At 49.6% G+C, this 16,763-nt stretch overlaps 1 protein-coding gene across 5 annotated transcripts in view; it reads right to left on the bottom strand.

Moving 5' to 3' along the window:
• Positions 1-16,763, bottom strand: part of RASL12 (RAS like family 12) — a 56,763-nt gene that overhangs the window by 18,274 nt on the left and 21,726 nt on the right. Inside the window, exons 1-3 of one of the 5 annotated variants that reach the window (XM_005294803.5) lie at positions 12,190-12,916; positions 11,385-11,510; positions 5,476-5,532 (exon numbers count right to left, since the gene is read on the bottom strand). In XM_005294803.5, coding sequence (XP_005294860.1) covers positions 5,476-5,532; positions 11,385-11,502 — 175 coding nt within the window. In that variant the 5' untranslated portion in view covers positions 11,503-11,510; positions 12,190-12,916. Of the gene's footprint in view, positions 1-5,475; positions 5,533-11,384; positions 11,565-12,189; positions 14,258-16,763 lie in introns of those variants that run through there. The other 4 variants (XM_008165486.4, XM_008165487.3, XM_005294804.5 and 1 more) reach the window with 4 other exon arrangements.

Consider the following 16,763-nt stretch of genomic DNA (forward strand, 5'->3'; position numbering starts at 1 on the left):
GCCCTGGAGCCCGAGCCCAGGTCAGCTGAGCCAGGCCAGTGGCGGGTTTTATCCGTGTGTAGACATACCCAGGGAGTACTACAGGCTAATAGTCTGAGTGCATGTGTAGACACCAGGAATTCCTGACACTTGCTCAGCAGCCTGGTCACCTAACCTTTCTGCCTTCATTTCTCCATCTGGAAAATGGGTCAATAATTTTCTTAACAAATCTGTGGCCACCTAACACCACAGTAGAGATGTCACTATGCTGTATGCCATCTCTTCTCGAAAATTCATGCTGACAGCAGGAATAAATTGCAAGACTTTCTCCTCCAAACACCGATGCCACTCACACTTGAGCTATAGGAAAATCTCCTGTAACTGATAGCAATAGAGGGCATATGACACACAGTCAAGCAATTCTGATCCTATCCAGTACAGAGCAGCGGTACACACATACACACACAGAGTAGCTGATTCTTTACAAAGCTTACTTGCCTACCTCATGGAGGAGTGGGAAAGCTAGTAGGCCTGATTTGCCATTGCCTTATACCAGTTTTGCTAACTTCATTGATTCCAGTAGCATTAAACTGGTGTGAAACTGGAGTAACACAGCAATGAATCCAGGTCAGTGTCTCCAAAGCCTTGTGACGGTTACCAGTGCTAAGTATTACAATATAGACAAGAGCTTCAGTATTTTTCTCCAAAAATCTAAAAAGCACAAATCAAGAACTCATCGATATATTTTCTTTCTTGGCCATCAGTAAAGGTAAAAAACACCAATTCAACTGGAAACCAAGGGTGTATATTTCACAATGGACCTATGGCTCAAATGCACATGTGCCTATTCTGACAGGGGAGAGAATAGGTCAGCCGTCGCACAGGTATGTTCAGAAAAGGTTTGATCTGGTAAGAAAAGCAGAGCTATGCAGAATCAGGAGCTGGAGGCATGATGGTGTTCTTGTCTGTTAACTTATGCTGCAATGGCTGCCCCTTTCTTGAGAAACGGGGAAGAAGAGATTACTTGTGAAATAATGAAAGTTCAGCAATTGCTACAACTACATATTTCCAGTCATCTTTTTGAGAGGCTTTAAAATATGGGAGATTTCTCTCTCTTCTCCCTTCTTTGAAAGTGAGTTCCTGAACAAGGTCTGAGGAAAGGATTTTTAGGAATACAAGTTGCTGAGTTATTAGGTCTTTAGTGCATTCTTGGCTAATGGCCACAAGAAATGATTTGCGGTTCTTTATAATGTCCTGGATTTGGGCCCATAAAAATAGTTGTTAATTACTCAAACAGAGATTCAGTGGAAAAAATGCCCAGAACATTTAACTGCAAAATATAGTTATCTCTGGACTTCTGCATCGGCTGCTCATTTCTGGGATATTAGTTTCCTACCAAAGTTAACACGTTCCCCAACTTGCTAGTTTGCCATTTCAGATGGAGCAGTGCACCGCTGAGACACTGAAACACACTATAGGCCACATCCAAAAGCCATTGGGAATCTCTCCACTGACTTCTCCTGGCTTTGGAACAGGCCTTAAGGGAAAAGAAAATAAATATGTTAGGAAGTTTTGTTTCTTTAAGCAATTATGCTGCCTCTCTTAAGGCCTGACCTAAACCCTTTGAAATCAATGGGAATCTTTCCATTAACTTTGACGGGTTTTGGATCACACACACTTGTTCCAATGCAAACTCCTTTGCCCATGTGAAGAGGGCTCTGCGTGAGCACAGTCTCTAGCCACAGGACAGCTCAGAGGTCAGCGGATGTGACTCCTAATTTATTATGATAGTTCAGGCCCCAGATTTGCTCTCTTGGTTTTGTTACAGAGAATGTCCATTTCCATCTGCAATGCTATCAGGTTTGTTCTAGACTGGTTCTTTGAAGCCAAATTTTGCTCTATTTTTGTGTAGCTCATTAAAATGAATGAGTTGTTTTGGGTTTACACTCAGGTGCTTAGGGAGTGTTCAAAAGCTGATTGAACTCAACCTGCGCCTTTCCCTGGACATCAGTGAGCTGCGGATGAGGTCCTTAAACATGGCTGGGGCAGATCAGGAACTGAAACATTTTTGAACATTGTCAATCGTTATGAATTATTGATAATCGTCATCAGTTTTATCCCAGGAGTGCCAAGGCAATCGAGAACAGGGGGGCCCATTGTGCGAGAAGAGACTAGCAGCCAATCGTACATTGACAGACAGATAGCGTTTGGGAGGGTGGCAAAGCCCCATGATCGTATTGAAGGTGTTGGTGTTGTTTGAGCAATGTTGAGCGGCGTGTAGGGTGGCAGTTCTGTGTGAAGTTTGTTTGTGGAAGTTCGGCAGGTGCAAAATTTGCTCTAATTCTTCCCCGCCTCCTTATATTGGTTTCTAAAGTTCATCTCATTCTTAATAGAAGAGAGGGCAAGGAGCATAAAACAAATTCTCAATTAATAACTCCAAACTCATGAATGGATCCACTCTACAATAACAAGCCAATGTGTATGCGTGTGATAGGGGATGAGCAGCCTGGTGAGGAAATAGAATACACTATCCAGATTTCAGGAGATTATTCATACACAGCAGATAATAAAGGAAAAATGATGTGAAGGGTATAAACCCTCATGCTTCAGGGCAACTCTAACTAATGGGGGTCAGGAGGAAACTTTCCCTATGGAGAGGTTATCCCATCACTGTCTACTGCAGAGTACACACACCTTTCCCTGAAGCCAGTGGTGGTTGCCACTTTCAAAGACAGGGTAGAGACTAGATGGTCTGATCCAGTCTGGCAATAACTACATTGCTTTGCTAGTGTCTCTAACCGTCTTTCCCTTGTTATGAATTTTTATGAATTTTCGAACAACTCTGTTCAGCAGGAATAAGGACTTGGCCACTGTGTAGTCCTGCCGAACACTGGCACATAAGCCTTTCCATGCCACCACAATGAACTCCAGGCAGCTATGTATTTTTCAGCTGTCCTTTGTACCTGATTCACAGACATCTGGATGCAGATTTAGAAGGAACCAAAAATAAGACAACTTCTACCCATTCTCCCCTGGGTGGAGGAATTCCATGTAGGAACCGGGATTCTCTAGGAGTTCTCACCGGCAGAAGTCCCTTTATTCTTTCCTCAGGGTTGGGGTGGGAGGTAGGGACTTAAACGGTGCATAGTCCTTGTGCTGACCTGCCACGCAGGGGGAAATTTACCCCTTTGTGAAAGATCACTTGAAACGGGGGCACATATCCCCGGCGGCCCCTGCTGATGAACATGAGTATAAGAAAAAAAGGTTTCAGAGTAGCAGCCGTGTTAGTCTGTATCCGCAAAAAGAACAGGAGTACTTGTGGCACCTTAGAGACTAACAAATTTATTAGAGCATAATAAGGACTCTATAGGAGTCCTTATTAAGGACTGGGAATGGCTGAGCCATTACAAACATTGAATCTATCTCCCCTTGTAAGTATTCTCACACTTCTTATCAAACTGTCTGTACTGGGCTATCTTGATGATCACTTCAAAAGTTTTTTTTTCTCTTATTTAATTGGCCTCTCAGAGTTGGTAAGACAACTCCCACCTGTTTATGCTCTCTGTATGTGTGTATATATATCTCCTCAATATTTATTCCACTCTGTATGCATCCGAAGAAGTGGGCTGTAGTCCACGAAAGCTTATGCTCTAATAAATAAGAAAAAAAGGCTCTCAAATGCTGGGCAAAATCCCACAGTCCTTGCTCAGAACCAAATTCCCACCGCTTTCACTGGGAAGTTTATCTGAGGAAGACTGCAGAGGGAATATTTCTGAAATCATCTTGTCCTATAGAGTTATTAATCGGACTAGTCATCCAATGCTACCTCCAGAACTATGGAAGCTGTTTTTCTTATCTCTGCTGTCCGTAATGACAGATTCCGTTTTCCTTTCTTGTCAACCTCCTGGGACAAGAGTTGTGATTTCCGTCATCTAGCCTCTCTCAGACTGGTCCTGTTCCCTTGACAGGCTGTCCGACACAGGAGTGTATTTATGGGACTCGTAAAACAAGATACCAGCTGGAATGTGCCTGGGGTTGAGAGAACCAGTAGCAAAGGAGCTGCATATGGTGAAATGACAAGTAGAGAACAGGAATAATTCCTTTTTCCTTAACCAAATAAGGAGCACATGATCTAGTCTATTCTATTGGCTCCTCTGGCACAATGGAGCTCTCGTCAATATGGGTAAATCTTGTCTGTGAGGAAGACAGGACGTTCCCAGGGGCTGGTCTGAGACTGTGGAGTGAACTCCCCCGGGATCTAAGGGCCATCTCCATTTTCCGCTCCAAGTGCGCAGAGCATTTCTTTGACCTGCCCTCTCTGACACAATATAGAGCAATGTGCACACGCGCACACACACACACAGAAAACACCCTACCAAAACAATACACTCCACTGCCCACATCTCTCTCACTGGTGAGAGGATGAGAGAACAAACAACATGTGACTGACGTTCGTTACGGTACTGAATGCCCCCCCGGGAAGACACTCACACACTATAGCGATGAGCGCAGTATAATAACCTACACACAACAGAACTGGTGTCAATCAGCGTAGTTCCACTGACACCAATGGACCTATGCCCATTTACACCAACTGAAAATCATAACGAGGACAACCCATGGCGCCTGTCACTAACCCACAACCAGTGGGGCAGATCCTGCCCTCTCCTCAGCGTAACCCCAGTGACTCCTGATTTACATAGGGGCCAATGATGGGAGAGTCAAGCCCATTGGTTCACTCTGAGTCGAAAGCAGATTTACCCCCCCAAACCTGCCTCAGAGCCACTGCTGAACTCAGAACTGACACCAAAGGGCTAACGAGAGAGTCGGGAGTCAGTACACGGCCAAACCTGCCTCAGGGCCACTGCTGAACTCAGAACTGACACCAAAGGGCTAACGAGAGAGTCGGGAGTCAGTACACGGCCAAACAAGGAATGGTGAAGCACCAATGGTTGGAAAGAATAAGGAGGAATCCTTTTTTTTTTTTTTTTTTTTTGAGATAGAAAATAAAAGTTGGTGTTTTCCATGATTTCCACGAGCACTTAGAAATCCAATAAAGAGGCGGCTAATTTCATCAGCACACCCCCTTAGCGATGACATTCGGAAGCACCGATGTAAAGTGCCTGGAAAATGAGATTTACATATGAGAAAAGTGGGTTTCAATCAGCATTTTTCAGTGTAATTAAGTTCTCGTGTTTTATATTTCCCAAGCGTTTAGTTGTTTTCAAAGTACCGTACTTCCCCCGCCCCCCCTTAAATGCCATATTTATGGAAAACCTAGACCTAGGAAAGAATTACTGTCCACTTATAAAGGAAGAATGTTTTCTCATCTGCCAGTGTAGAAAGCCAGCTTGGTACCAGATGGCTAAAGAAAGCTGCAGAAACTAACTGCTTGGCTTTAAATCACAGCAATAATAAGACAGGCACACAAGTGTTCCAGGAAATGGCATGCAGACGACAACCAAGGGAAAAATAACTGCAAAGAAAATGTCTTACCCAAATTGGGATCATATTCACTTATAAACCTCTTGGTTAGAAACTTCACAGTCAGTGCTGTAAAAGGCGAAACAAGGTTTGTTTAGTCTCAGTTTTGTTCGTGTCTCTGCAACTCAGCTTCACACCAGTAGCAAGTAGCTCTTGCATCCGCGTGCAAAGGGAAACGGACAAACTCTCCCTTGAGAAACCGTTCATGGGCCCGTTTAGTTCTGCTCATGAAATTAAAACATCCCCACACCTATTCTTCCCCTCAGGGTGAGTCCCAGAGTTCCCATCTGTGGAGTGGTACAAACTATTACACGGTCTATTTATACACACTCATTTCACTTTTGCTGAGCCTGCAGCACACTTTCAAAGGATCACCGATTAGATTTCACTAACACAATTCCCCTAGGATTTTCTCAGAGATGGGATCTGAGCACAGGACTGGGACCAACAACTTCTACATTCTAATCCCACCTCTGACACTGACTAGCTGAGTGGAAACTGGCATAAATCCACCAGTCAATGGCACTGTAGCAACATCTGCCAGCTGAGAATCCGGCTCCAGGATTCCTTTCCTCCAGCGGCCCCACCAACAGAAAGATTTAGCCCAAAGTTTCTCTTAACGCCAGGTGTCAAAACCAAACCTGTCCTAATTTATTACACCTTGCAACTGACCACAGCCCAAATAATGTCACTGGGCCCTCCGAACCCCAGCCAGCTTGAACCAGGCCGAGTTTAAAATGCACCGTAGGTACTGCCAGGAAAAGCACAGCATCATATGGCATTTCTGAGTTGGACATTTGTTGTCCCAGGACATAGTCACAGGCCCTCCATATAATCTGAGTGCAAAGCCATGGGGAGGCTTGGGGCAGAAGAAAGTCGTTTGCATTAACTAGAAATTACGGGATGGCTTTTCTCATGTTTATTTACTTTATGCAACATTGCACAGACAGAAACATATGGCAGATGAGTGGCCGTGCTTTCCATGTGATAACTGTGGTCATCGTGCACGTCTGACTGCTCCCCTGAACTCTGCCTACCAATCTAGCTCCACCAGGCCTTGTTACCCTTCCAAACCCTCCACCAGGCACCAGCTGGTTATTTTTTTTAAATCAATCTACTCCTTCTTCCTTCAAATGTGGAATTTCCTCCCCTGCCGCCCTCCAATTTCTCTGCTCCTTTGCCACTGGAGTCTGCAGATACTGACCCGCCATGGGACAGGGGCAAGGAAGTAAAGGCTGTGATCGGGCAATGCACTTAAACACCTGTTTTGCCTTCCATCCCATCCCTATTCGGCAAAGCTCTTGAGGGGTGATCCTGCAATGCTGACGGGAACGGGAGCCGGAACATTGACTTCAAAGAGCACAGGCTCAAGCCCTTAAGCAGGTGCGGAGAGTTGAACGTGTGCTTAAGCGCTCTGCTGAATGGCTGAACGGCAGCCTCTCCGCAGCACTCCTGTGCCACTCACAACTTTCTCACCATGTGTGGTGCAGGCGAGGTAGTACACAGTCTGCACTCGTAAGAGGTCGAGGGGCTGACATCTTGTGGCTGGAAATGGGACCTTTCCATCCCTGGCGAGAAGGTGGCTCAGCTCCCAAACCTGGAGCTCAGAAAAGCTCTCCTGGGGCGTTTTCAGATGTGTTAGCTACAGTTCTTCTCCTCCCTCTCCATGGCCTGCAGTACGAAGGCCTCTGGCTTTATGGAGGTGGAGTTACACAAAACACACACCCCATCAAATTGTTGATAACTCTCTCAACCAGCTTTCCTGCTCGGTAGCCTACGTATTACCTGTGGGGCAGGTAATACAAAGGGTTTACTGGTGTTCCTTTGAGACGCCCTCGGGGTGAAAGTAAGTCCAGTGACTTACCGGTACGCTGGGGCCAGCTCTGACCCCCAGAAGGGGTGGGGCCTAGGGCAGAAGGGGCGGGGCTGAGGGAGTCAGAGCCAGCCCCAGCCCACCCTGTAAGGTAAGTGCCCCCGCCCCCGGGTAGCAGCAGCAGCCCGGGGCTCCGGGGGCTATTTAAAGAGCCCAGGGCTCCCCTGCTTCTACCGCCCCGGCCCTGTAAATAGCCGCGGGAGCCCTGGGGACGTGGTGGGGCTCCCGCGGCTATTTAAAGGACCGGGGCGGCAGAGGCAGCTGGAGCCCCAGCCCTTTAAATAGCCCCTGGAGCCCCCCCGCTACCCCTGGGCTCTGGAGGCTATTTAAAGGGCCCGCAGCTCCTTGCTTCTACCGTCCCGGCCCTTTAAATAGCTGCGGGAGCCCTGGGGAAGCAGCGGGGCTCCCGCGGCTATTTAAAGGACCGGGGCAGTAGAAGCAGCGGGCGCCCCAGACTTTTAAAATAGCCCCCAGAGTCCCGCAGCCCTACCCCAGGGCTCCAGCAGTGGGGCTTTGGTGGCTGGGAGCCCCAGGCCCTTTAAATTGCCCCTTGGGGAAGCCAGGCCGCCCTGGTACGGCAAACCGGCTCTTGCCGGTACGCTGTACCGGGGCGTACCGGTTTACTTTCACCTCTGGACGCCCTCCATAACTCTCTCACAGCTCAGCCACTTGTGCGTAACACAGCTACCCCCAAACTACTGCTCATCGTTTTATACCACGCTGCCATCCGTTATGGCAGAGAGCGTGACCAAGTACATAGGACACTGGCTGGCGCTCCGGAGACCTCGGATCTAGTCCTATCCTGGTGTGTGCTCTGCTGCGTGGCCTTAGACGTGTCATTTCCCCTTTCTGTGCATTAATTTCCCCATCTGTAGAATGGGGAGAATGCTACTTATCTCCTTTATAGAGCACTTTGCAACCTGTGGATGCAGAGCACCATATAAAGGGAGGTAGATAACAGGGTTAGTATCATATAGTCGGTATAATATATGAAAGGAGAAAGCTGTATTATATATTGGGCACTTGGGACTGATCCTGCAGTCCTTACTCCCATAGTCGAAAATGATTCTTAGATTGTAAGCTGTTTGGGACCGGTATCGTCACTTAGCATGTGATTGTACCATGCCTCGCTCCATCGAGTGACAATCAAAATCAAAGGGTGTTTTGTCTGTGTAAGGAGAGCAGAATCTAGTCTGATATTGAGTAGATTCATTTTGCTGCTGGTTATGGGTTGGATTTGGTACCAGGCTAGTCTGTTAAGAGCATCGACCTCTATACACGCTTTTCTCAAAGAATGCAAGAGACGTTTTAGCCAGGAAGCGGCAGCTCGTTGAGTGTCAAAATTCACACAAGGAGCATTGGGTTGATGCAGAAATTAGGTCGCTTGAATCAGTTCACTCAAAGAACAAAAGGAATGAATGAAAGTCTTTGCAGTTCTTTGGGTTTGGGTGGAAGGCAGAGAGGATCAGATGTTAATCACCATCAGAACAGAGCAAAACATTTTCAGTGAATAGCAAAGTAGAGGAAAAAATGCATTTTTCAGAATAATTTTTCTGAAATTATTTCCGCATTCAGGTCAAATTTGAAGAACAGTTTTGACTGAAAAAGGAAATCTGGAAAAGTTGAAGTGTTTTTTTCTGACCATTTTGAAACATTTCATTTCGACTTTTTGATTCAAAATGGCATTTTGTTTCGAAATTTGGGTCATTTAAAAAAAAAGGGGGGGGGGAACCACCCAAAACAAAACATCAAAGTGAATTGTTTTCAGGGGAAAACCCCTGTGACAATATCAGTTTCAGTTCAAATTGGACCCAAATTTATTAGTCACTCAGTTCTAGTCAGGTTTCAGAGTAGCAGCCGTGTTAGTCTGTATCCGCAAAAAGAAGAACAGGAGTACTTGTGGCACCTTAGAGACTAACAAGTCAGAATTGTATAAATGCCAACATGAAGAAAATGTCATTCCAGAAGGAAGCAATTTCCCACTACAGATTCACCCCTGTATTTCTAGGAAACCTTTTTGTCTTGAGCATGTGTGTTGACTTCAGTGAGAATAATTGTAGGATGGTGGAACGGGCTTTTCTGGAAAATTGACTACATACTATAGAGCAGGGGTAGGCAACCGACGGCACGTGTGCCGAAGGCGGCACGCGCGCTGATTTTCAGTGGCACGCACACTGCCCGGATCCTGGCCACCGGTCCGGGGGGCTCTGCATTTTAATTTAATTTTAAATGAAGCATCTTAAACATTTTAAAAACCTTATTTACTTTATATACAACAATAGTTTGGTTATATATTATAGACTTATAGAAAGAGACCTTCTAAAAATGTTCAAATGTATGACTGGCACGCGAAGCCTTAAATTAGAGTGAATAAATGAAGACTCAGCACACCACTTCTGAAAGGTTGCCGATCCCTGCTATAGAGTCTACCAATGGCTAACAGGCAAACCCTGTTAAGTTTACGCTTTAGCAGGCAGTGTAAATGCAGTCATCGTGGTTACAGTAAACAGAATCTAAAGGTTTTGAGCTGTAGGTCCAACCCAGCAAGGCACTTAAGCACGTCGTAACTTTAAGTGCATGAGCAGTGCCGTTGATTTAAATAGGGCGATTCACGTGCTTAAAGTTAAGCATGCACGTAAACACTTTGTTGGATCAGGGCCTTAGTTGATCACCGCAATTTCTTCTCTGTGGGGTTTCACCCATCTGGAGAAGGACAAAGGGAAAGAGGAAAGTTCTGTTTGCCAAAGGCAGCTCTCCTCACCTGGAAGATTCCTGGGCCACATTTTATACTGGATGGGCCATGTGGGTGTCCGGTGTGACTGTGAAACCAGCGAGATACGTTTGGCCCTGTGATGAATGCTCAAATACAATGGAGTTCCTACAGAACTACATTTGATTTCATCCAGACAACTCCCCCGGACAGCTTAGCACAACTAACGTTATTCCCGTGGAAGCTGTGAGGATCTGCCACTTTCATAACATTCAGGTGAACTAATGCTATGTTAGCAGCACTTTGCTATGCTTACCTCCAGTACCAGCGGGTGTTGGCTTTTGGTTTCCTGGGCATGATCCTGTGAGGCCTGGGAACCACAGAGCAAGCCCAGGATCAAGGCAAAGCTGAGTCTCTATGGTAAATTCCCATTTATTACCAGGTGGAGCTGCACGGCAAACTTGTAACCCACTTACTTGTTTTACACCCATAGCTTCAAGGAAATAATATCAAGGCCTAGAACTTATATAGCACGTTTCCTCTATAGCAGTGTTTTTCAAACCATGGATTGTGCCCCAATCCCCTGCCCCAGCCCTGAGCCCCCCCCAACCTGGAACCCCTTCCTGTCCCCCAAACCCCTCATCCCTGGCCCCAGCTCAGAGCCCTGCCCCCCCCCCCCCCGCAACCCAACCCTCTGTCCCAGCCCTCAGCGCCTCCCAAACCCGGAGCCTCTCCTGCACCCAAAACCCCTCATCCCCAGCCCCAGCCCAGAGCCCATCCCACACCCCAACCCCCTGCCCTAGCCCTGAGCCCCCCACCAAACCTGGAACCCCTTCCTGCAGCCAAAACCACTCATCCCTGGCCTCCTCCCACACCGTGAACCCTTCATTCCCAGCCCCACCCCGCAGCCCTCACCCCCGTACCCCAACCCTCTGCCCCAGCCCTGAGCCCCCTCCCACACTCCAAACCCCTCATCCCCAGCTCCGTTGGGTCGCAGGCATCAACACTTTTCTTCAACTGGGTCCCCAGAAAAAAAGTTTGAAAACCACTGCTCTGTAGATCTCATAGTGCTTCATAAAGGATCAAAATCCCCACTTTACAGATGGGAAAACCGAGGCACAAAGAAGGGAAGTGACTTGCCCAGCAGGTCAGTAGCAGAGCCAGGAATAGAACCCAGGGTCCCTTGAGTCCCAGTCCGGTGCCCGACCCATTAGGCCCCACTGCCTAAAATGAACAAGAGCTGAACATGTTTTCCCCCAAGACCTCTCAGCCCAACCCTGGGGCTCTCTCTTTCCAGCTGCATCTTTCGCTCTCTCTCAGTGACTCTTTCCTTCTCACCTGATTTGCCGGATCCTCTGCATCCTAAGATCACCACGTTGCACTCAGGCAGCAGGCTGGGGAGGTGACGGTCAGTGGTGCTGGGGGCGGCCCGTGGCTTGCCAAACATCGAGGACATTCTCTTGCCTTTCAAAGAGAGCGAGGAGAAAGCATGGGAGCATCCCAAGGAGACCGACCACCCTATGGGGAGGAGCTCAGGTTACAGAGCTACACAAGTGCTGAGTGCTATCCTGTCCACCAGCTCCATCACCCCCAACAGATTCTGCAGCACAGGCCCACCTCTGCCTCAGCGGGATCGAAGAACATGGGGGGGACGTACGTTATTGGGGAGACAGGCACTCCCTCCTCCTCTCTCTCGCTCCTTCCCAGTTCTCTGCAGCAAACTCATCTTCAGCACCACCTGTCAATTTCCAACCTCCCTCGCAGGGCACCACTAACTTCTTCCCGGCCTGAAGAAGCGAACAGCAATAGGGCTTGGGAAATCAGGGCCGTGACACGTCGTGGGAAAGGAGCACGAAAGAAATCCCCCATTCTCCTGAGTGCAATTTCTTTTGCATCCTTTAAATAAGCAGCAGCCCTGCAACGCGCAGCCTCCCCACAACACGCGCCTCCTTGCAGGAAAGAATTCACGTTAAGTTTTGCTGTGTATTTCCTGCAATTCCCCTCACCCATCCCGCCCCAACCGAACCCGCCATGAACACCCGGAAAAGGATGCTCGCTTTGCAAAGACAAGGCTGCAACTGACCTCTACCCCTGTGCCCTCCCGTCCCGCTATTAGAAACACAAGAGAAATTAGTCCTCTAACCTTGAAATCAGAGCTGGATTTTCATGAGGGACACAGAGAGGATGAGTTTGCTGGGCAGGCTTTGTTGTTTATATCCACAGATCCATGGTTTGCCCCCTGCTCACACGCACGCACACGCCTCCTCAAGGCAAGGCCAGGCTGCACCCACACACCGAATCCAGAGGAACAAGCCAGCCACCAGGCACCAATAAGCCGAGTGAATCATTGGGAACTCGGCGGCTGCGCCGTCCCCACGGCTGCTGGCTCCAGCCCTCAGCCCCGCGCGTGAATGAATGAGGCAGGGAGGAAGAGAGCTCAGGCTCCCTGCAACTTTCGCCAGCTGAGTCCCAGCCAAACTCCTTGTAAGGAAAGCTGCTGCCTCTCTCGGGCTCCCCTGGATACAATTTCCCATCAGCACAGGGGACTTTCCTCACAGCAAACAAATAAACCTGCCGAAAAGGCCTTCGAGGCTCACGGGGATAGAAACACACCAGCTTGTGGTTCCCCTGGGGGCTTCTGTATGCTACAGTCCTGCCCCCCCCCCCCCCCCCGGACACTACAGCATCACCCTGCGCTGCACGGTATCCTTGCAGCACACTCGATACTAATACTTCCGTTCTTAATAAAGGGCGGCTGCAAGAAGCTGTTAAAAGGAGAAGGAAAAACCTCTCTAGGAACCCACCCTCTCCTCTTACCAAGCCCTCCTCAAATCACACGGCTCCCCACGAGCCTATCAACTATTTCAGCCGCCACGCAAGGAAGTGCAGTTGCTCTGTAATAAATACATATGTATAGGTGATCATGTCATCTCCTCCGCACACTGTGCCGGCTGGGCCCGTACTGCCTTATCATCTCTCGTACAGAAACACAGAGAGAGCTCAGGCAGGATCAGGGTGTCCAGGATCACACAGGAAGTCTGTGGCCACGTTAGGGATAGACCTTAAGTGTCCTGAGTTGCAGCCCAGTGCGCTATCCATCAGGCTGCCCTTCCGACCCTTAAATCCCTTCTGAAATTTAGCGGCCAGGGAGGTTTTGCTTTGGTCCGCAGGAAATGACTTGGGTAATTATGGGGGCGCTTGGCTAAATAAACTCAGAGCATCCGAAGAAAATAAGCAAGTAATAGCATGGGACTTGGTTTAGCTGGACTGGAAGTGCTGGGGCAGGGGGGGCCAGGACCAGGTTTTTGTTATTCATTTGTTATGTCCGATGTCTAGCTCAAAGGGGTCCTGATCTCTAGGGGCTACCATAACACAAAGCGTACATCAGCAGCAGCTCTCTCAGATGCTTTGGGAAGTGCATCTGCCCGGCCCAGTTTAATAGCTCAGCTGGTGTTTATATATTTCTTTCATGTGACAGTTAGCTGAAGGTCAGCAGAGGCCAACTTTTTCCAGAAAGTGACCAAACACAGCTGAAGACAGTAGGTCCGAGTCAGCTCCCCGTTAGGCCAGTGAAAATCCAGAGTGACTTCTCTGAACTCCATAGAGTTCCCCCCGGCGCCCGGCAGAGTCAGGAATAGAACCCAGGCATCCCAGCCCCCAGCCCTAACCGCTAGGTCTCACTGCTTCCGTTCATTCATTTGCTGCAAGAGATTTGTAGAATGCCTGTTGCTGTAGCAACTGGCTGTTGCTGTCATCTCCAGAGCTCCCTGCTCCAGCAGGCTTTAAAGGGGCTAATGAGTCTGCCAACCAAAGGGCCAGCTTGGGGGCAACACAATAAGCAAAACAAAGCAACCTCCCCACCCCACAAAAATCCCCTAATAATACACTCAAGCCATCAACCAAAAGCTAAACAAACTCAGCTGGTGTAAATCAGAGTAGGTAGTGTAAACTGAAGTCAGTGTTGCTATGGTGATTTATACCAGATTAGGATCCGGCCCTGTCTATTTGGATCACACAGACGCATGTGCTTGCTTGGCGATCCGTCATGCAGTCCTTAGGCCTGGTCGACACCTAAAATCCAGGTTGCCCTAGTGACAACACTCCGGGGTATGAACAATCCACGCTCCTGAGCACGGCAGCTATGCCGACCTTGCCATGGTGTGGACACGACTAGACTGATGGAAGAATGCTTCCGGAGAGCTAGCTACCCTCGCGTAAGGAAGTGGATTACCTATCGTGAGGGAAAAAATCTCTTGCATTGCTGTAGGCTGCGTCTACACTCCACGGTTATGCCAGCCTTGCTATGGTACCAGAGCTACCCACTATAACTCCCGTAATGCAGATAGGGTGGCCAGGTGACCCAGGTGTAGGGGTTGGAGGGGGAAAGCAGTGAGCAATGAGGGGGAGGGGGAAGAGGAGTGAATGGGGCGGGGCCTCAGGGGAAGAGGCGGGGCAGGGGTGGGGCCTCGGGGGCTTTGCAAATTGCTTTGGGCTCCCTTGGGACGAACAGCTCTCTTTTAACATACATCGTTACAGCGTTACTATTCTGATTGTCATCCATGAAAACGAGGGAGTTATTTTTAAACCTGCCAGAAATAGTCTTTGCTTGCGGCCGTCCTGCCTGTGCCTTGGAGACAGGCTCTGGTGATACTATCAGCTAGATGCAACAGCTAGCTCCTTTTCAGTACTGGGGAGCCAGAGGTCATGCTGGGACTGCCCTAGAAGCAGTCATTTTTCCACACTGACCTCTATTTCAATAAATATGGTAACTGGTCATTACTGACGCTCCCATGCAAAAATGGCTCATTTTTCTAGCAGCTCACATAAACCAGTCTTATCAAAACACCCACCCGTTAACTACAACCCATTACTGGCACTGACTGTAATTTATGGTGCAGTTGGCAAGGCCCTTACATAAACACAGCAAAGCACTGGAAAAGTCAGGTCACCAGGCCTAATTAACGCAGGGCCTAATCCTGCAGCCTTTAGACAAACAGCCCCTCCTTTGGGCCCGGCCCTGATCGCACACTTACTGAAATCAGGAGTAGCTCCAAAGGGAGCGCCGAATCCGGCCCAGTGAGATTGCTCCTATGAGTACGGGCTGCAAAGCCAGACCCCGAAACTCACACACTGACTTAACGAACACAACACAGGCCAAAGCACTTTCCTGGTGCTGGCCGCACATACAATTCCGTCCATTTTCACAGCCTTGCCCTCAGCTGGTGCGAATCGGCTTCGCTCTGTCGCGTTCAGAGCAGCAACGCCGATTTGCGGCCTTCTGAAGAGGTGCCAGCCTGAGGTCAAAGGAGCCGATTCTGATCTCCCTCTGCCTTTACATCACAGCTAGTCCATTGGCTTCAATGAAACTAACGCAAGCCCCCAAATGCCTCCACTTCAATCACCCCCAAAATATGATATGTAGGGTTACCATATTTCAGCAAGCAAAAAAGAGGACAGGAGGAGCCCCGCCCTAGCCCCGCCCCTGCCCCTCCCACTTCCCGCCCCCCCCCAGAACCCCCAACCCTCCCCCCGTTCCTTGTCCCCTGACTGCCCCCTCCTGGGACCCCTGCCCCTAACTGCCCCCCAGGACTCCACTCCCTATCTAAGCCTCCCTGCCTCTTGTCCCCTGACTGCCCCAACCCTTATCCACACCCCCACCCCCAGACAGACCCCTGGGACTCCCACGCCCCATCCAACCACTCCCCACCCCCTGACAGCCCCCCCCAGAACTCCCAACCCATTTAAACCCCTCTGCTCCCTGTCCCCTGACTGCTCCGATCCCTCTCCGCACTCCTGCCCCCTGACAGCCCCCCCCAGAACTCCCAGCCCCCCACCCCCCCGCTCCTTGTCCCCTGACTGCCCCCTCCTGGGACCCCTGCTCCTAACTGCCCTCCAGAACCCCACCCCTTACCTAAGACTCCCTGTTCCTTGTCCCCTGACTGCCCCCTCCTGGGACCCCTGCTCCTAACTGCCCTCCAGAACCCCACCCCCTACCTAAGACTCCCTGTTCCTTGTCCCCTAACTGCCCCCTCCTAAGACCCCCTCCAACTGCCCCCCAGGACCCTACCCCCTACCTGTACCCTGACTGCCCAAAACTTTCTCCACTCCCCCCAAAAAGCCCCCCCCCGTTTCTTGACTGCCCCCTCCAGAACCTCCCTGCCCCTTCTCCTGCCCCCTGGCCCCCTTACCCTGCTGCTCAGAACAGGGTGTTGGGCTCTGTGCAAGCCGAGCCGGACACGTGGCTGCGCTCCCCAGCACAACAAAACCCGGTCCCTGGCCCTGCACAACAAAACCCGGTCCCTGGCCCTGCACAGTGTTATGTATTCCCACTCTAAGCTGATCTAGGAATGCCCTCGCCCTCAGGGAATGCCCAGCCAGCTCGCTCCACTGGTTTACAGCTGCTTTGCACTAGCCCAGTGCAAAGGGATTGAATCTAGACCAGTGTCTCTGAGAGCGCAGTAGGGAAGTGCATATAACACCTATAAGAAGGTGTAGGGTGCCCATCAACCCATCCCTATGGTGCTTCTAGTGATTCTCTCAGAGTTAGGGCCCCGAGTCCTTGCGTACTGGGAGAGCACAGACCAAGGCTGCATTTGGTCCTTGCACAGCTCACAGGGTAAAGGACACAGCTCCTAGCACCCCCAGCCCGCACAGCCCTCCTGTCCCCACTCATAGCTAGCCACAGTCTATTCCCTGTCACCACTTTGCTACAGGTGG

Source organism: Chrysemys picta, chromosome 10 (genome assembly GCF_011386835.1).
Source record: "Chrysemys picta bellii isolate R12L10 chromosome 10, ASM1138683v2, whole genome shotgun sequence".
NCBI lineage: Eukaryota > Metazoa > Chordata > Testudines > Emydidae > Chrysemys > Chrysemys picta.